This window comes from Eleginops maclovinus, chromosome 12, assembly GCF_036324505.1.
Source record: "Eleginops maclovinus isolate JMC-PN-2008 ecotype Puerto Natales chromosome 12, JC_Emac_rtc_rv5, whole genome shotgun sequence".
In the NCBI taxonomy this organism is placed as follows: domain Eukaryota; kingdom Metazoa; phylum Chordata; class Actinopteri; order Perciformes; family Eleginopidae; genus Eleginops; species Eleginops maclovinus.
This window is the reverse complement of record NC_086360.1, coordinates 18102099-18121628: the sequence shown is the minus strand read 5'-3', so window position 1 is coordinate 18121628 and position 19530 is coordinate 18102099. Positions and strand designations below refer to the sequence as shown.

General features: G+C 39.8%; 2 protein-coding genes across 2 annotated transcripts; one reads left to right on the top strand and one right to left on the bottom strand.

Moving 5' to 3' along the window:
* The first annotated feature begins 3932 nt into the window (after positions 1 to 3932).
* Positions 3933 to 9578, top strand: hpdb (4-hydroxyphenylpyruvate dioxygenase b). Its single transcript, XM_063898188.1, has 14 exons — positions 3933 to 4057; positions 4332 to 4358; positions 4588 to 4650; positions 4968 to 5072; positions 5256 to 5298; positions 5612 to 5694; positions 5788 to 5877; positions 5989 to 6092; positions 6179 to 6256; positions 7285 to 7447; positions 7537 to 7608; positions 7694 to 7816; positions 8485 to 8601; positions 8938 to 9578. The coding sequence occupies exons 1-14, from the start codon at positions 4055 to 4057 to the stop codon at positions 9046 to 9048; spliced, it is 1182 nt and encodes a 393-aa protein (XP_063754258.1). The 5' UTR covers positions 3933 to 4054; the 3' UTR covers positions 9049 to 9578.
* LOC134873682 (histone-lysine N-methyltransferase SETD1B-A-like) lies at positions 9110 to 19142 on the bottom strand. The gene is made up of 18 exons (XM_063897484.1): positions 19039 to 19142; positions 18681 to 18833; positions 17890 to 17994; positions 17533 to 17803; positions 17312 to 17424; positions 15889 to 16920; positions 14953 to 15642; positions 14717 to 14833; positions 14542 to 14620; positions 14240 to 14442; positions 13883 to 14009; positions 13402 to 13794; positions 12135 to 13142; positions 11477 to 11637; positions 11271 to 11396; positions 10620 to 10739; positions 10258 to 10395; positions 9110 to 10013 (listed from the first exon to the last, which is right to left on the bottom strand). The coding sequence occupies exons 2-18, from the start codon at positions 18816 to 18818 to the stop codon at positions 9840 to 9842; spliced, it is 4995 nt and encodes a 1664-aa protein (XP_063753554.1). The 5' UTR covers positions 18819 to 18833; positions 19039 to 19142; the 3' UTR covers positions 9110 to 9839.
* Positions 19143 to 19530: the final 388 nt, after the last annotated feature.

Sequence of the window (19530 nt, the reverse complement as noted above, 5' to 3'; positions counted from 1 at the left end):
TGTCTCTGACTTGGCGCGTGGGCCAATGATGACAGGGGGGCATGTCTTAGGGATTATGGAGGTCATGGTCCGAGTCAGGATTCTTCCTCTTCTGGACGCCAGGGCAGGAGCTGCTGAAGGCTTCTGTTTCTTGTCTGGACCTTTGCTCTCTTGCTTCTCTTTGTGATGTTGGAGATTGTGGGATTGCCAGCTGCTCTGCATCTGACTCTCCAAGCCTTTCAGAGCCTGGTCCATGTAGGCCTGCATTTCTTTACGCACCTGAGAAATCTGCACTTCAAATTCATCCTTTAAAGCGTTTTGACTAACCACAAGCTTTTCTTCAAACATTGAACACAACTCCTCTTCCTTTACATGCATCTCATCTTTGCTGTCATCCCTCAGCATCTCTTTCTTCTCCTCACCCTTGACATCTGTGCCCTCGGGTTCAACATCCACCTTTGCACTCTCTGTTTCTCTGTCTTTCATTTTCTTCACCAACTCCAGTATGCTGCTCTTCACACCCACCTGTGATCTGATCTGGTTACGTACCTGCTGGAAAACACACTGCACCTTTGCTTGTGTTTCCTTCTCTGCTGCCCCACTGTCCTCTGAACACTCATCATCCAGCAGGTCAGAGATCTGCTCTTCTCCTGCCGCATCCTGATGTTGCCCCTGTTGTTTACCATTTAACAGTATTTGTGGATTTGTTTCAGGTGATAATGCGCTCATTTTTTATTCCGTCTTGACAGCTGTTTGTCTGCCGTTCACTGAGCTACCACAATGATGTGAGGAGTGCTGGCGTGGGAAGGAGCTGATCCACTGAAGCGTTTGTCCTTAGAGAGATTGGATACCAGGGGATTTACAGTCTAGTGTAATACAGCATGATGTATGAGATAATGTTTTAAAATAATGTGGGGAGTAAAGCTGCAACTAAAGAGTGTTTTCTTTATTGGTTAAAATAATGATTATCTTAAGATTCATTGATTAATAAGTTTGGTCTATAAAATGTCCGAAAAAAGTTCATCACAATTTCTCAAAGTCCAAGATGTTATCTTTAAACAAAACACAAAAATCACAGCAATTTAGACAGAATCATTTAGAGGATAAAGATGCAAAAAAATAGCCAATATTTCATTATCAAGGTATGTGACTATTTTTTTTGTCTTTCTACTACTGTTTCGTAGACCTTGTTAAGGTGATCTGATTCAGAAAATATACGATAAGATGAAATAAGATGGACCTTTATTGACCCCCGTAGGGAAGTTAAGGGGTTTATAGCAGCAACAGAATAAGAGAGAAACACAGGACAGTAAGAATACCCACAAGGATAATAAAAATAAGAATAAGCATATAGGAACAGTATGAATAAAAATAACAAAAGCAACACAAGTTAAAACTAGTACGGTTTACCAGTTCAAATATCAAATCTTGAAAAAATAAATAAATCAACACAAATTCTGGAGAATGTCCACTAAGTGCAACTTATGCACTTCTGTCCAATGGCACTTACATTACAGCAGACCACATTTCCCAATATGTGGTATATTAAATCTGTTCAGTTAGTTACTCCCTGAGGTCATAGAGAGTGCAGAGAAGATGTCGTTCAGGGGCCATATGGTGGGCAATCAGATGTCGCAAAACAATGTCCGAAATACGTTAGGGGGCCTCTATGAACGGATACATGTCACTTAGTGAGGCATACATTGTCATTGATTACCTCCTGTGAGCACACACACTTTGGACACGCACACACATCTTCTTCTATAAAGTGTATGCACAAAGACTGTTTGGGGGGACTTCCACAATTGGCTCTGGGAACCTCGTATTGCCCGTGTTGGTGTACTATACTATGCTGTTGTAATAAACCTTATTATATACAAGCTGGTGTCTCCGGAGACTTCTTCATCATCTTCACAAACATCGCTACAAGATAAACCTCAAAAGCAAGGAAGCTGTTATTATTTGTTATCCTGCATGTTGTGTTCGTCTGTCTGCATGTGTGTAGTTGCATCCCATGACTACAGTGAACCTCCAGGTGACTGCATGGAAAACAAAGATCTTAAGGGACCGAGGGTGAGGGGGTGGGGGGGGGGCTCTGTCTCCTCATTAGTGAGCTGTGACTGGAATGTGGTACTAACGTTTATGTATGTAGTAAAGCTCTACATCAACATGTTTTCCAAGCAGGATTTGACTAAATATGAATCATTGATAGTGGCAACACTTTGCAATTCAGATTCTCTTAAATGTATTTGTCTTTCTTTGGAATATATTGAGTTGCTACATGCACCTTCCACTAGACTCATGCAAGACTCCTGAAGGACTCCTTAGTCTTTGTCTGTCTAATTAAGCTGAGGCTTCAACAAAATGCTTGTTAATAAGGAAACAGGTTTAGGTGTTTGCAGCTGTGAAGGCCGCTCCTCCTAGGCTGCTGATTGCTCTGAACAGAAAGGGTCATCCAAAGCAACCCTAGCTTTGGTGAGATTTAGAACAGTAAGAACCCTACTGCAACTGTAATTACAAGTTTAAAATCCTAACAAAGACAACCGCTTTAAAACAGTTTACAATAGAAAAAGCTATAAGGCGAAAATACACTCATCAGTATCCACAGCAGTCCAGAAGTCTCAATTCTGTCAAAGTTTGATTGCACACAAATATGTGTTATTGACACTGGCAACACTTTACAATTCAGATTCTCTTCAAGTCTTTGTTAATCTTTTGAATATATATTAAGTTGCAACATATTATATATTTGATATGCAGGTGAGGTTTGTGTTTTGAGTCATTTTTAAGTTGAATAACATGTTGTCACTTAACTTCATTTGTGCCTACAACTACACAATAACACCAACAAGAAAAAAAAGACAACAAATGATTAGACAAACTAAACCACAGCAACTGAGTACAAACACGGTGAAACTGGAAAATGAATGGGGGTAAATTAGACTTCAAATACATAAAAGGAGAAACGATTGATGAGTGATTCATGTTTATCAAATAACATGACGATAACTTTAGAGGGCAACCGGCCACAATACTGACTCATTATTCAAGTCAAGAAAATAGTTGTTTTAATACAAAAATGATTGCGGTAATGTAATTAATGTATCAGTCGAATCACAAACAGGACTACCATCTAAACAAATGTAAGGGGTTTATTTTCAGAATCTAGTGATAGTCTAGTTTATCAAAGAAATGTAAATTAGAGAAAACTGTTGCTAACAATACAGACACATGTCTCAGGCTAAATACCAAACCAGAAGCTGGAGTTGTACAATTACTTTATGTAACTTCTGAACAAACGTGTCAAAAAAACATATTTTGTTCTCTTTTGTCATAACGTATATAGTATATTAAATCAAAATGTATCTGATAATAGGATTTTGTCTTTACACTCACTAGCACTTTTGGTGTAACAAAGCACACAATAAACCCATCTGCACTTTGGCCCTAGCTAAATCCTTTATTTCCAGCTCGTCCCAAAACCAACCACTTATTACAGATTTGTGATGAATGAAATTATTGCAAAGACATTATACGACAGCTTTGCATCACTTTCTATACACTCTTTTACTGGAAAAATCACAATTGTTTTCAGAATATATGTGGAGGAGGATTGATGGGATGGGGTCATTTTTAAGAGTTCAAACAGCTCAACGCCAGTGAGCCAATGGGAGTCCTGCATGAGTGAGCCTCCTCTCTCCACTAAACACTAACATATGGACGTCGCCTTCTTCTTCTAGTAAAAAACATACAGCTGTAATTCTAAACCTGTTTGGACACCGTTTCTGTATGCTTTTGCAGAAAGAAAAAAAAAAGTGTGTTCAGCAAGCATTAGGAAGCAGGGAAGCAGATCAAGTAGCAGGTCTAATTAAACCAGTGTTGACATTGTTCCCCAAGTTATCACTGTTTAACAGCAAAAAGTGAACCAAGCATCAATACTCCTCCTCCTCCTCCTCCTCCCCCCTCCTCCTCCTTACCGGTGGGAGTGGATCTAGAATCGTCCTTTTCAGCGTTCAAATTCAGAGTTTCATTGTTTATTTCCTTCTGACAGTCAGGGCAGGTCAACGGGAGCAGGATGGTGAGTAACCTCTCACTGTTGAGTCAGATAGCTTTTCTTGAAAAACAGCCTTGTTGATAAAATAACTTTGGTTAATTGGCTCATTTTTCCTATTGCACTTTCCTATTATTAGCTCATTCAATCGATGTTGTAAAACTTTTTTTTTTAATTGTGTGTCTGCCGTCTTATCTTGTTATCACTTTGTTAAGTGTTTGTTATTGTGTAAAAATGTGTCAATGTACTTCAGCATGGTTGTTCATATGTAATAACTTCATCATGTGCTTTGTCATTATAGACCACATACACAGATAAAGGCGAAAAGGTAGGTTCCCCCTTTCATGTGCATTTTACTGCAGAACAGAGGCTATTAAGCCAGTTAAATCACAAATATCAGGATTTTAATGACACTTAACCAACATCAGTTGTGTGTGTTCATTCATCTGGACTGTCTTTAACTTTGGATGCTTTTTTGAGTTTCTCCCCCAATGTAAATGTGAGAGGCTCTGTGTGTTTTAACGATTTCACAACAACATATTTGTTCTTGTCTTCAGCATGAGCAGGGCAAGTTCCTCTGCTTTGATCACCTCACGTTCTGGGTTGGAAATGCAAAACAGGTAAATCAATCAATAACTGCTGCCAAGTGTTTTTTTGGCACATTGTTTTTTTTTTCTGGCCAACTTTCACACAGATGGAGAGGTATACTATACATTGAGCACGGCTATTGGTTCTCCCGAGGGGTGGAGGGGCATGTAAAACCTCAGACCACATATTTAATTTCCCAAAGCACAAACTGAGTCTCGCATCACTAGTCACCAGGAGATGGTGCTATCAGAGAGTTTAAGATGAACCTGTTGCAAACATGCCCAATTTCAGTTCACTGTAACATGAAATAAGAGATTATCAGTTGAGTAAAATGTATTGTCTTCAACAGGCTGCATCGTACTACTGTAACAAGCTGGGATTTGAGCCTCTGGCTTACCAGGGTTTGGAGACCGGCAGTCGTGAAGTGGTGTCCCATGCAGTCAAACAAGGAAAGGTAAATCATCTGCAGTGCCTGGAAATCAGCCAGGAGAATTGTTAATTGTAAAAAATAAAATAAATAGTTTGGTGAGGATGTCTGACTTTTAGTGAAATATAGATATGAATATATAGAAATCAGTTCAAATGAAAGGATTAGTGAAGGTGGGAGAAGTTAATCTTTTCACTTTGTTTTTCACAGATTGTTTATGTGTTCTCATCGGCCCTCAACCCTGGAAACAAAGGTACAACACTGATCATAGATAAGAGAAATCAATACGGACATTTATTGTCTTACATACATGACTTGAATATATAAACACTTTTAACATCTCTAATTTATCTGGCATTTTCATTTTTGTGGATGTTAACATTTCCAAAAATATAAAAATATGAAATAGATATTTTGAAATCACTATAGATTTGGCAAGTCAATTCAAAAACAAGAACATTGTCATCATGATTATAGATCTTAAAGAGTTAGAGATTAACACAGAAGGGTTGAAAAACCTGTTATCAATTTTATAATATCAATTACATCCTTAACATTTTTTACAGAGATGGGAGAGCATTTAGTGAAACACGGTGATGGGGTGAAGGATGTTGCATTTACAGTGCAGGACTGTGACTTCCTTGCGAAGGTAACAGGAAATCTTTCAAACATGCATTCACAGCACTATTCTCTTATAATATAATTTATAATATTTCCACTAACCATACATCCTTACATACAGAAAGCCAAAGAGCGAGGTGCAATTATCGTGAAGGAGCCTTACACCCTGGAGGACAAGTATGGTAAAGTCAGACTGGCCGTGCTTCAAACGGTAAGGCACTAAGTACGAATTGAGATATAGTTTTTATGTCTCTCTTTTTAGCACTTTAGGGAATCAGTAAAAAAAATGCCAGATCTATAGACTCGCTTTTGTTTGCTGCAGTATGGTGACACCACACACACGTTTGTGGAGAGGATCGGATACACTGGGTTGTTTTTGCCAGGCTTCCAACCCTCTCTGTTCAAGGACCCTTCACTGGCCAAACTGTGAGTGTGCATACGTCATACAAATGTTTAACTGACAGCAAAAGGACTGCACGTTTTTATGCTTTTGCTTCCATTCTCCCATGCAGACCAAGTGGAAAACTGAACTTCATCGATCACGTTGTGGGAAACCAACCGGATGACGAGATGGTACCAGTGGTCGATTGGTAATGGACTCAACAATTTATTGTAGAGAGTTTACAATAAGGGTGGATCATGAGACATCAGGGCCCTGGCCACTAACAGATTAAAACAAGCATCTTTTGGTTCCTTTTGCATCTCTTTTCAGTTGTTTTGTCTCTTCGTGGTCGTTTTGGGTCTATGTGGTCATTGTGTGTCTGATGTTGGTCCTTTAGAGTCTTTGCATCTCATTTTCATTGTGTATGACTTTTTTCTTTTTTGAGTGTTCTGGTATCTCCTTTTGGTTGTTTTGTGTCTTAACATGGCATTTCTTGTCTTTATTTTGTGTCCCTTTTGGCTTTTTGTGATAGTATTGGTTGTGGTAATTTGTAACTTTTCATCAAGAAAAGAGCTTGCAGTAACTCCTAACAGATACTCAGGAGGCCTGTTCAGTAATCTGTTTATTTTTTAGAAGCACGCAGTGGGGCACATGTGATAACAATATATCGGCTCTTCAGAGGGGAGGAGTTGTCTTGCATAACTATTTATCTGGCAGGAGTCAGTCATCAGCATGACTTTGCATTTTCTTAAGCTGGTCTCCAGTTGTTCTCCACATCTGGATCTTGTTTGGATCCCATTATATAGGAATGCAAGGGCGGAGAAAGGCAGTTCTCAAAATGAATGTGCTTATTGGTTGACCCTATAAAAAGGGGTGTAACACAGACTGGAGTTTTTTAGACGTGACGAATCATTTTGTGCCAACTTAATTTAGATCATGATAGTAGCATCACTGGTGCACAGTAAAACATTTTTCTTTACCAGCTGCAATTGAAAGTGATGAACATAACAAGCCGTCAATAAATATAATCCCAAGAAATCGAACATATGTTAATCTGAAATGGGGTGTTTCTAGTGTTTGGTATCACTATTTACTTAGTTAACAGATCTGAGTACTTTTTTCACATCTGAGTAGCACCAGCTCTGTTTATTCAACATAGGGTAAGATAACACCTGAGCATCAGTTCAGAAGTGAATGATATTTGAACCTCTTGATCTCTGATTCTTAATCTATCAGGTATCAAAGAAACCTTCTCTTTCACCGCTTCTGGTCAGTGGATGACAAGCAGCTTCAGACGGATTTCAGCGCCCTGCGATCCATCGTTGTGGCGAACTACGAGGAGACTGTGAAGATGCCCATCAATGAGCCTGCCATGGGGAAGAGAAAGTCTCAGATCCAGGCATGTTTGGCACACTTCGGCAAATATGTGGGCTATAAATGATTTACTTGCACATGAATGATTAAATAACTTCAAATGTTCACTCCCAGGAATATGTGGAGTACTATGGAGGTCCAGGCGTGCAGCACATAGCCATGAACACATCAGATATCATCACTGCGGTATGTCTGCAACACACTTTGGCTTTGTGTGTGGATGCATCCCAAAAGAAGCAAAAATAACATTCAAAGGAATTTCAATTTGCAGATTCGAAACCTAAAGGAGCGTGGGATGGAGTTTATGTCTGTGCCAGACACGTACTACAAACAGCTGAGAGAAAACCTGAAACAATCAAAGGTCAAAATCTCAGAGGACCTGGATATCCTGCAGGTCAGAATTATATTTAAAAAGTTTGGAGGACTGAATGAACATGATGTTATTATGTTTGGTCCAGGCAATGGTTATATCTATTATGTATGACAGGATTGAATATCAGAATATTCAATAAGCCATTAGTCCTGACTATCTATAAACATCTGTAATCAGATACAAAGATAGCAAATGGAAATGGAAACATACAAATTTAAAATTCTGCACAAGGTTGAATTTTAGATGTATTTTTGGATAGTGCTGACAGATGAAAACATACAAAATAAATACATTTCTACATAAAGGTTTAATAATGCTAAGCAGGAGGTTTGCATAACTGGGTCATGTTGAGAGCTGTGTTGCTTTAGGGTGATACAATACTTGTTTCACAGCTTACACAATGTTATTCGTAAAGGCTTGGTTAGGCGAAGTGCATTCATACTAAAATTATATGCAGCTTAGTTGTTTAAGAGAAGGAAAAATATGATTTTAGATTGGTGTTGGCTGATAGTACAATAGGGTTGTTGCACAACATTAGAAAAGAAGCATTGAGCCATCTCTATCATCTATGGCCATATTTAGTTTGCTCATCTTCATAGACTCATGGCTGAGTGTCATCTATCTAGCCGTGCCACAACAAAGTGGATAAATGAATTACAATTGTCAAATGTCATCTTACTCACATCCAGGAGCTGAGGATCTTGGTGGACTACGACGAAAACGGCTACTTACTTCAGATCTTCACCAAGCCAGTTCAGGATCGCCCCACTGTGTTCTTGGAAGTAATTCAGAGACACAACCACCAGGTGAGGGCGCCACTGGACAAATGACCACTTATACAAGGATGAAGGAAATATACAGTACATTTATCTAGGTCAAATTTTTTAGAAAATAGGATAAGGGCCACATTTGGTCAGCCCATGGGTCAACATTTTTTTTATTTGACTTGTGAATTCAAATTCAGAGTTTTTGCTTAAACTCAGAAGCTGAATACATTTGTAAGGTATTTTATAAACCAATTCTGACGTTAATATGAGACCTTTTTTAATTGTGGCCCTAATTCTCTGTGCACAATATCTGTGTTAGAAACAGGGTTAATTTAGTTATTTAATCAATAACTTAAACACGTGATTTTTCCACAGGGCTTTGGTGCAGGAAACTTCAAGTCTCTGTTTGAAGCCATCGAAGCGGACCAGAATGCAAGAGGAAATCTTACGATCCTGACACCAAACGGAGTTTCAAAGAACATATGATCCTAGTTTTATTAAAGCAGACATTTCAGTTTCAATATCTATCTATTTACTATGAGGCCATTTGTGGTTTAGGGTCCTGTACTTTAGTATTAAACTAGTATTGTGATAATTTTGTGAAATAATGAACAAAGCATGTTTTTGTGACTTGCATGTTTTATTATGCTAACATAATAACATTGATTTTATAAGTATGTGTAAAAAAGTACTTCATTATAATCTCTCCTGATTTTCATGAAAGATCACCTTATTGTAACTTTTTCAGTCTTTCTTTTTATAAAATGTAAAAAAAAAGGAAACCAATATTAGCGATATAAGCTTGATTCAAGCAAAACACCATTAAGCTCTCATTAATGAAAACAATTCATTTTGACGATTTGTTATCATTTTGGCAATAACTTAGTCATTTCATTGTACAGAAGAGCTTAGCATAATTGGAGCGCCCATTTTCCCCTCCATGCTGCAAGAGGAAACATTTGCAATGTGTGAAACCTTGGTTGCGATGTGTTCATAAACCGTAATGTACAAACAAATGAAGTGTTTTATAATGTTTTACCGGAAAATGAGGAAGTTCCAAGTTCTCCTGTACTCAAGCACTGATTAGGAGGTTTAACTAAATCCTTATTTACTGAGCAGTTCCTCCACATGTCTGCAGAGCCTTTATGATTCCTGTTTGGTCTTAAGGCAGTCATTGGCTGTATGAAACGGCATCAAAATAATCTTCAGGTGTTTGGATTGTACAGTACTTCAGGCAACTTGGGCTCTTGACATAAATCTGAACACTTCATTAGAGATTAGTTCAAGGTGCCTCTGCAACCATCTGCTCCACACAAACATGGGATCTTTGTGTCCTCGATGGGAAACTTGTAGTCGTACGTGATCTCCTCATTGACGGCTATCGGCTGCCGGGAGTAAATCACTATCTTCTTCTGGGACTCCACAGTGATGATCTTTGCATAACAGTTAGGCTGCAAGATAAAGGTATTTTGCGTTAATGACCTTACAGAACAAATTGTTACCTTCGGGTTTCTGCAGGTTTCAACAAGATTCCGTTAAGACGTTTTAAATTGTAAAACGTAAAATTGAGTTATGTTTCAGTCCTAGGGAAATGTGTATGAATAAAAAATAACACGCTGCAGGAAAGCGAAAACCAAAAAAAGCCTAATAAAAGCCCTTTAATTTTCAACTCCAGTTCTTCTGGCTCTTACTCACATTGCAGCTGTGGTTGATAAACCTGGATAAGTTCCCATATTTTGTAGCATCGATGATGGTGTCCTGATCAACCCGGAACAAGTAGCTGCTGCCAATGCCCTCCTCCTCATATCTCTGCTCCCTCATGTCAGCGATGATCTAAGGAGAAAGAAAACACATGAGCCTATTCATGCGAGTGTTGTTAATCACTGTTACTGTCAGTCCTCACACTCCTGGAAAGTACCCAGAATAACACTCGGGTCCCAGGGGGCAACTTGGCTGATTCAGGGGAAACAATCAGGGGAAAAGCAGCTCGCTTGAAAACTCGTCAGAGACATTTGTTACCAAGGGAACATTATGCATACATGATGAGTTTGTCTTACCTGTCTGATGATCTGGCCCACATACTCGATCACCATCTCGTCTGCTGCGATTGGCTCCATCGCAAACAGGCCCCAATCATGAATATGACTCCGGCTGAAACGAATCCTCTTCTTTCGGAACTGATTTATTGAGCATGATGAAATGAGACACGTGCCAGTCATTAACACAGGCCACAGATCTGCTTCCAGGTCAGTTCTACCAATAGTTTGTTCATCTTGGCAAAGACGCTACTATTGAGTTTATTTACTTTTTAATAATATCTCAGGTGAAGACTTTTCACATTCATATTACATTCACAACTAGTGTATTAAATGAATTGGTGTGGTAGTAGCCATCTCAACTGTAGTTATCTCCAAACCTCTGCAAACACAATAAAACTATCTATATCAAAGTCCTACAACAGGTACAAAAAAGTGATACTGTACACACATTTCTCACTATTCTGGCTTCGAGCACAGCCAGTACAGGAGACTTTTCCATCACATATCAACATATGGGGAAATGCTGTTGTAATACCAAAGTTACATATAAACATAGCTTTCTATTCAGACAAAATGTATGCTGAGGATTGCTACAGGTAAATTCTTATGAAATGATTTGGGAATCAAGGTTTTCACAAGTGTTATTGTCTGTACCTTTAATGTACTTACCTTCAGCTGGTTGAACTTCACTAGGTCACTATCACAGCTGAAAGAGGAGAGCAGGCGGCGCTGTTCAGACCTGAAGTCAGATCCGGCTCGCAGGGAGGTCTGTTGCTGGGCAGGGATGCTTATTCCCTGCTGAAACATATGTTGACATTCAGCATTGGCTCCAATACACTGGGCATGAAATCATGACTGTTTCCTCTGGTTAATACCTGAGTACTTGTCGATGGAAGCTCAGGGGTCAGCCTTGTGTTGTTGAGGTATTTCATTTTGTCTTTCTTGCTGATTTTGTAGAATCCCTCAGTGCGAGCCGAGCCGGTCCTGTGATCGGGCCGCCAGTGTTCCTCACTCTGCTCTGCGACGACTTTAGTCAGTGATCAGTGGTTAAGGATGTCAACCAGAGAATATCATTTACAATATTGTGTATGTATGAAAATGTTTTATCTGAATATATTATTACTAACTGTAAGTGAATGTTTCAATAGCAAACTTTGCAAGGAATTTGCAACAGTCCTTTAAACTTACAACATTCAAAGTTTTCCTTTAGATAGAGTCAAATTTGTTCTCCTTTTCTTAATTAAATTATATCTATGTTTTATCATGACCTGTTATAATCAGTCGACCAATCAATTAAGTGTATGTAGTGTTAGTAAATGTAAATCTTTGGGTTTTCGACAAAATATTATAACACAGTGAATAGAATACTTAAGAAACTCGGATATCCACTTTTTACTATTTTCTTACATTTTATAGACTGATTATAATAATTGGCTAATAAATTGATAATAAAAAATATCTTAGATGTAATCCTACAGTAAACTCCATGGGATGTTATTTCATTTCTACATTAAACTTGGTTAAAAAGGATATAGGTGTGAGGTATCCACAGAGTGTCACTGATCCAACCGAAGCCATTATCCCGCACCTGCAGCCTGTCATATGTCTGCTGCAGCAGCCTGGCATCTTCTTCATCCAAGCCCTCTTTCCAAACACTATGAAGTATCCTCCTCTCCTCAGAGAGAGAGCGCCACCTGTGAGGAGCAATGTTAGAGGGGAGAGAACCAGTGTTTCTGTGAAGTAGTCTTCGTCGATGATGAATCCTCCACCTCCTCTTTCGCTTCCTCCACTGTTTTCTCCTTAATGAGGATTTTTCCGTATCTCTGCTATTCCCCTCATGCAGAAGCCCAGGCATATTCTCCAGGCCCTGCAAAGGCCTCATTCTCACACCTGAATTGAACCACATGCTTTTCCCTTCAGCCGAGTCAGAAGAAGACTCAGAGGAGCTACAAAGAGAGGACACTGAGATGGGGGAGCCTCCGAGAGAATCGTATGACATTGGCTGTAAGGTCACCACCTTTTTCCTCTTGTGGACTATGGATCTCCGGGGTAGGATGATGTCCCTCCCAGGAGTCTTTGGGGCTGTGATATACGGATTGCTAGAAATGCAAGGCACAGGAAGAGGGCAGCTCAGAAGGGGGCACATCACTGTGTTCCCTTCTGACGAGGTGGTCCCTCTGCCTGGTGTAGCTAGAGCTCTCACAGAGCTGTACTGAGTCCATGCATGTCTATCCTCGCGACCAGGCGTTCTGGGCATATCCTGGTATGATGGGTACAAAGCAATTGGAGAAAGAACAACCTCAGGGCCGGTTGGAAAAAGGACCCCACTTTCCAGTTCGGCCAGAATGCCCTTGCCTGGTGTTTGGGGTCGTTCCACCTCCTCCACAGCGGGGGAGGTGGGTTTGCTTCTGATCAGAAGGTCGGGGTCGCTGTCCAGCAGGCAACCAGTAGGAGTGATAGGCCTCATGTCTTCTATGTTCCCTGGTGACTCCTCCATCCATTCAGGGCTCTCCATCTCTATGTCAAGATGTGGCCCCACTGCTACACAAGAATAGCAATAAAATATTAGAAAAAAATATTTTCAACAACATTTTCTTTGAACATATTTCAAAAAGAGCCCAAGCTGGAGCCCTGTTTAAAAGTCACATTCCTTGTTGGAAAGTCAACCAAACAACAACAGAGAGACACAGAAGGCCCACAAAAAGAAGCAAAACAACCAAAGACACATTATAAAATGAGAATGAATGGAATGTGAAGCTAAATGACCACAGAGAGACACACAACACGCAAACCGTACAACCTGGGAGTCCTATAGGTGACAGGGGCTGTAGATGGTGCTGGGGTTCGCTGGTTTGGAGCTCCATCATGTCCAGACAGGACAGAAACTGGTTCTCCTCCCTTTCCTCCCAGTGACATGTGTCTGGCCATTCCTGCAGCTCCAGCTCCAGCTTAGCACCAGGGGTCAGTGGGGCTGAGGGGGTGACGGGGAGCTCAAGCTCCATCGACTCTTCATCTGATGATATGAATACACACTCAACTCTTCTATCGCCGTCCTCCTCCTCCATGTTTTCATTTTCACGACTGAGGTCAGAGAAGGACGAGTTTTCATAGCTCTCAGAGGAGAACGAGTCCGAGGAATCGAAGTCTGATGAGTACTCACTGTCCTCTGAGGAGCTGCTCTCTGAGGAAGGCTCTATAATATAAAAAAAAAAGAACAGAAATATTTATATGTCATTATTCATGAGATGTTTAATGTTACAACTATATGATATTTAACCAACCGTTATCCAAGCTCGCCACTGCTTCACTAGCTTGGAATATGACTGCATCTTCATCCTCTGTGTGTTCTTGTGCGGACTCCTTCTCTTCCTCAGGATGATTGCTGTCATCACGATCATCTCTGTCACACTACAATAGAGCACAAGTTAATTTGTGAGTGTTAAAAATGTAACACTTATATATTCTAGTTGTAATGATAGAGGGAATCAACCACTTTTCACTGCATATTTCCAGCTGTTTATGGAAATTCATGTAAGATATTTATTTCCAGTTATGATTGAATCAACTTCAGAGCAAAATGTTTAGCTAAAAACTAACAACTGGCTTTAAACTCTTTGCTTTTTTTTGTTCATATTTACCAGGATTTGAGGATCATCATCAACTGGCACAACTGCCTCCACTTTGTCTGATGTTGTTTCCTCATCTTGAAGCGTGTTATCTTCTTCTTTCCCTTCATCATCATCATCATCATCATCGTCACTTTCAAGCTCATGAGGTCTTGCATGTCTGCGTTTGGCTTTCTCAGATGCAAAACTCAGTTTATCCTCCCCCAGTTTCGCATCTACATGCAAAGAGAGCATCAGAGAGAGGATCACGCTGCAGTCTATAAAAATGAGTTTGTAAATAGTAAATGAGGGTTAGTCACATTAAAGTCACTCACCAGAGCTTTCATGAGTAGAACACAACACGTTTTCTATCTCTTCTGAGGTAGCAGTATCATCTTTTCTTTTCCTTTTTACCTGCATTATAAAATGTTATTTTATCCCATCAAGTCATGCATCGCTCAGAAGTCAAATGCTGGTATATTTCATATTATAGTAAGCACAATGAAGTACCTTGAATGAAGGCAGTGGAGGTTTTTTGCCCTGGCTATCGATGTGACAGAGGGGATTTATAAGTGTTCTCTTCTCTTTAACACCTGCTGCTCCTCTTTTCAAAGGAGGAACTTGTATCTTGTGAAACAAAACAATAACAATGAAGGTACTGTCTCTAAAAGGACACATTCATTTATGTATTCATGCTGTTTCATCAACCACTTTATCAGATAACAAATAAAAGATAAAGAACCTACCTTTACTTTCTTCTCTTGACATACCCACCAGTCCTCAAATGCCTTGAAAGCGACCCCTTCAATCATTCGGCGTGTAATATCTTTTTTAATAATCAACTTCAGTTCATCCATGAAGACTTCTAAAACCTTCTCTATTGTGGCCTTATGTGGGTTTTCCCGCACAAGCAGGAAATCCGGTGGTGGCACAAAGGGGTTAAACCTTGGGAAAGGTGGAAGAGGCCATGGCGGTCGAGGGAAATGTAAAGGAGCAGTCAGAGGATTCCCCTTATCTAAAGGGCCTGGAGGCTGAACAGGTAAGGGGTACCTATGCACAGGAGGTGGGGGTCCAAGGAAAGTCGGTGGTGGAGGAATAGAAGATGGAGGTGGAAAAGCAGGAGGAGGAATAGAGAAGCCGGTGTGATGGCCCGTAGGTGGGATCCAACCTGGAGGTGGGATGGGGATGGTGCCATTAGGCAGGCGAGGTGGGACAGGTGGGATTGATGGGGGGAAGGGAGGAAGGGGGAAATGGAAACGGGTGGCTGGTGGATGGGCGCACCCTGATTTAATTGCAGGAGGAGCTTTGGAGGAAGGGAGTTGAGTGGTCCTATCCAGAGAAAAACATGGAGGCTGAGGGAGAGAGGAGATCTGTCTTGCCGGTGTTGAAGCTCTGAACGCTCCTTTATTCGAGTTGACCTTATCCTCATGATGCTCCTAAAACACAAAATAATCTCTTTAAGTAGTTTGCAGAACCGCACACTTTATAAAACATAGTTACCCATAAAGATAACTACAACTTGGATTGTCAATGGTAGAGACATTTTTTTTAAAGCGCTCAGTTTAAAAAAACACAAATTACAAATTCACACAAATGTTGATATTTTTATGTAACATTTACGTATCTTTTAGGACATTATATTTCAGGATTACCTTGTTTATGAATGTTTGAGGAGAAATTACCTTTGAACGTGAGAAAAACTGTAACCTTTCTGCCTCTTTTTCGTGGTTTATGTGAGCCCTCCTTTCAAAACGTGTGATATTAGATGGAGGCTGAGAGTCTCTTGTTAGAAACAGAACAGCTTGAGTGGTTTCATCTGGCTCATCTTCAATGAGGTCCTTGAAGGAGCGCTGATCGATGGTTGTGAAGTCACATGAAATCGGAGAGCAAACAGGTGAGTCATCTGAGAAAGGCGAGGCGTTAGCAGAGCAAGGTGAGGTCGGGCTTTCCTGCGAGTGAACATCAGCATCCAAAGTGTTTCTATAGAAGTATGATGGGTCAGTACTCTGGCTGTTTATCAGCAAACTCTCAATACGAGAATCCAAACTCTCCACCTCGGGCTTGACGCTTGAAGAATAGTTACCAGCTGTTTGGGATAAGTCTGTAATGCATGCATGGTCATCAGATGGAAAGGAGGCTGCTGTCTGATGTTCAGATGTGAAATTGATGCTCAGGACACTTAAAGAGTTGGAGTTTCTATCAAAATCCTTAGAGGTAGCAGTGACCATGTCCCTTGACTCTTGACTGGGGGACTCGAGGTTAAAGGAAGCATTACTGTGAAGGGATGATTGTGCATTGTGCCCCCACAGTGCTAACTCCTGGCTGCTCGATTGTTTTGTGGTAGAGTAAAATTCTGCTGGCTGGGGTTGGCATTGCTTCAAAATAAAGTTCACATCTGAAACTTCACTGGATCCTCTATAATACCTCTCAGTCTTACGCCGCCAGAGCTCTCGTCTTAAAAGTTTTTGAACGTTAAAGGTGGAGGGCTCCACCTGGAGGACTGGAGTCGCCTGAAGACTGGAGTAGCAAGAGTCCTGGGAGAGAGGAGTGGCAGACAGGCAGGGAGTGCGGGGGGTTCCCTGAGAATGTGGCGTAAGCCCGAAGCTACAAGGTGTATCCTGCCAAATACTGGAGTAGGCTGTGTCCAGAGAGAGGGGGGTGGCGATGCTAGTTGGACTGGAGATGCTCAGATGTCGCTGCGTGGCTGCGCTGCCCTGTAAGAGAAAATAGCTGCATTGTCTTTAAAAACATATTCATTCAACAGCTGGTGTATAAATATTTAATATACTATAACTTGATGATTATAGCTTTGTCTGTTATGTGAGTTTGAAGAAATAGAAAATGAGTTTCACTTTTTGATTTACGGTCCAGTCTATGAAGACATGCACTTTTTAGTTAAATGACCTCAATATATGTTGATTGCCTTTGGATGGATGACTGAAAAACTTGAATTGTACTTTAGGAAGAAGAGTTTGGGTATAGAAAGCAAAACTAATTAGTTTGACAAATGGAACTCTATTTTTGGTATGTTGTAGGCTATGAGGCTTAAGTGTTTTGGGTGCATGGCAGGACAAAAAAAAGCAATAATGAGCTTAAACATTTTACCATCAAACTGTCGACCAAGCTTTGAATAGCTTGCTCATTGCTGCCCACTGGCAACGTCCAAGGAGTATAAAGGCCACGTAAGAGGAGCTGGAGATATCTTGTCCTGTGTTCACCTGAGGACGGTTGCATATCGTAATAAATCATCAAATTCAAAGAGATTAAAAATGTTTACTTACAATACATACAAATATGAGGTCGGCTACTTCTACAATCAGGCTTACCTTTAGGATCAATTTCCACATGAATAACATTTCCCATCACGGACGTCTGATGGAGGTGCTGAACAGCTTGATTTGCCGCCCTCACTGTGTCGAAGACGACCTTCGCAATCCCTAAATGCTTCTTGTTCTTAGGATTGTAAAATATTTCCACTTCTTCGATGTTCCCATATTTATTGCACATATTAGTCAAGAACGCCTCCCTCACATTGTCATTTAGTTTGGAAAATGTCAGTTCTTTGGGAGGAACAGGGCCAACATACCATTCATCAACCTGAAAGGACATAGGTAAACAACAGCTCTCATTATTATCATATTTACTAATATTATAATAATTATGATAATCAAAATGAAGATTACCTTAAATTTAGAAATCAAAAGATCAGTCTTGTTGCATTTGCTCCACAGGCGGCAGACACGGGGATCTCTGACTGTCTCCACAGGAAACAGACCTAAATCCTCCACCTGTTGAGGTAAACAACACCCATAAATATATTGTTGGGGAGAAGTATTACGTTATTTCAATTCAATAAAAGTAGCAATTACACACTTAAAGAAAACAATTCCGTTAAAGCATTAAAACATTACTGAAACTCAACATAATCTTCAAATATAAAAGTGTAGTACTCCCAACACAATGACCTTCACTCTGTCTGTGTAACTCATATTTTATACAATTACATTATTATTATTATTATTATTATTATTATTATTATTATTATTATTATTATTATTATTATTCATGAAAGCAGCATTAAAACATTGTAGCTTACTAAGGTAGGCTTTAGCTAATATTCGTCTGCTTTTATTTATTTATTTAGAGGTTTCTTGATTTTAATAGTTTAACAAGAATATTTTTACAAGAATATTTAAATTACGTTTTTAAATGCAAACATAATGTGCAAAGTAACTGAAGCAGTAAAATAAATGTCAAACTGGAGAGCACAATATTTACTTCTGAGTTGAAGTAGAAGTATAAAGCAGCAGAAAATGCTAAATATTAGTACTTTAAATAACATGTAAGTAGGCTATATTAGTAAATATACTAGTATAAGTAGCCCACCGATTATAAAACAAAGGCAATGCTTGTTTGGATCAATATAAGAGACAGGCGGCTATGTGTAATCGACAAAACAATGATATGTGCTCACGGGTATGTTAAATTGCTGTCCATCATAACGGTACACTTTGTACAGTCCTTTTGTCAATGCGGGGTCAATAATCAACTTGCAGCATCTCCAGAACTGAGGCGGTGTCTCTCTCTCAGTAATTTGTTTTTCGCTTTCCATTACATTCGTCAAAACCTGGGAATAAAGGAAAAATAAACACCGTATGTTGTTAGCAAGATAAACAGGGCTGCTTACATCAGTCGGCCGCTGGAGCTAAACACGCCCCAACAGGTGATGGAGAGCATCACCTGTAACGTTATCCTTCTCAAACAGTTTGTGACATCAAACGTGATCAATACTCAAAGTTAAGACGACCGATGATATGTTTTATCTCGCTTACCTGTAACTACAAAGGTTGTATCCTTTGGTGGGGCAACATTGTGGAAAAGCTTTCGGGATCTTCGGTTGTTTTTACAGTTCGTCGCCCAGGTGGATAAAAGATCCATCCGCCAGGAGAGAGACAGAGACGGAATATAGATCCTTAGTTGAGGCGGAAGAACACACAATGTTGGAGGCATGGGTTGGAGGTGTGAACCGGTGTGAGGTGTGTTTCTATCACAGTCTATGGTTTCTATGCAACTTAATAATACATACATGTTTACGCAATCTAATAATGAAAATATTGTGAAATGTTAATGTAATATATATAATAATCAGATGCAAATTAGGCAATCATACTCGAATAGAGGACGATAAATGGATCAATAATTTAAAGTTTAGAGAAAGTATAAATGTCAGTGTAATAGCATTAATAATCCAGGTATAAAACATAATAATAGAAACGTTATTGCGAAAATGTAAAAGCTCCTACAAGCATTCTTATTTATATTCA

Bases quoted from the DNA above. Each gene is read 5' to 3' on its own strand.
- LOC134873682 (XM_063897484.1), bottom strand. From the start codon at position 18,818: ATGGAAAGCGAAAAACAAATTACTGAGAGAGAGACACCGCCTCAGTTC. The intron at 16,921-17,311 runs GTAAAATGTTTA...TTTCTCTTACAG, and splicing joins GCTTGGTCGACAGTTTGATG to GGCAGCGCAGCCACGCAGCG. The intron at 13,143-13,401 runs GTTGTACGGTTT...ATTCTTGTGTAG, and splicing joins GTCACCTATAGGACTCCCAG to CAGTGGGGCCACATCTTGAC.
- hpdb (XM_063898188.1), top strand. The intron at 5,695-5,787 runs GTAACAGGAAAT...CCTTACATACAG, and splicing joins ACTGTGACTTCCTTGCGAAG to AAAGCCAAAGAGCGAGGTGC. The intron at 8,602-8,937 runs GTGAGGGCGCCA...ATTTTTCCACAG, and splicing joins TTCAGAGACACAACCACCAG to GGCTTTGGTGCAGGAAACTT.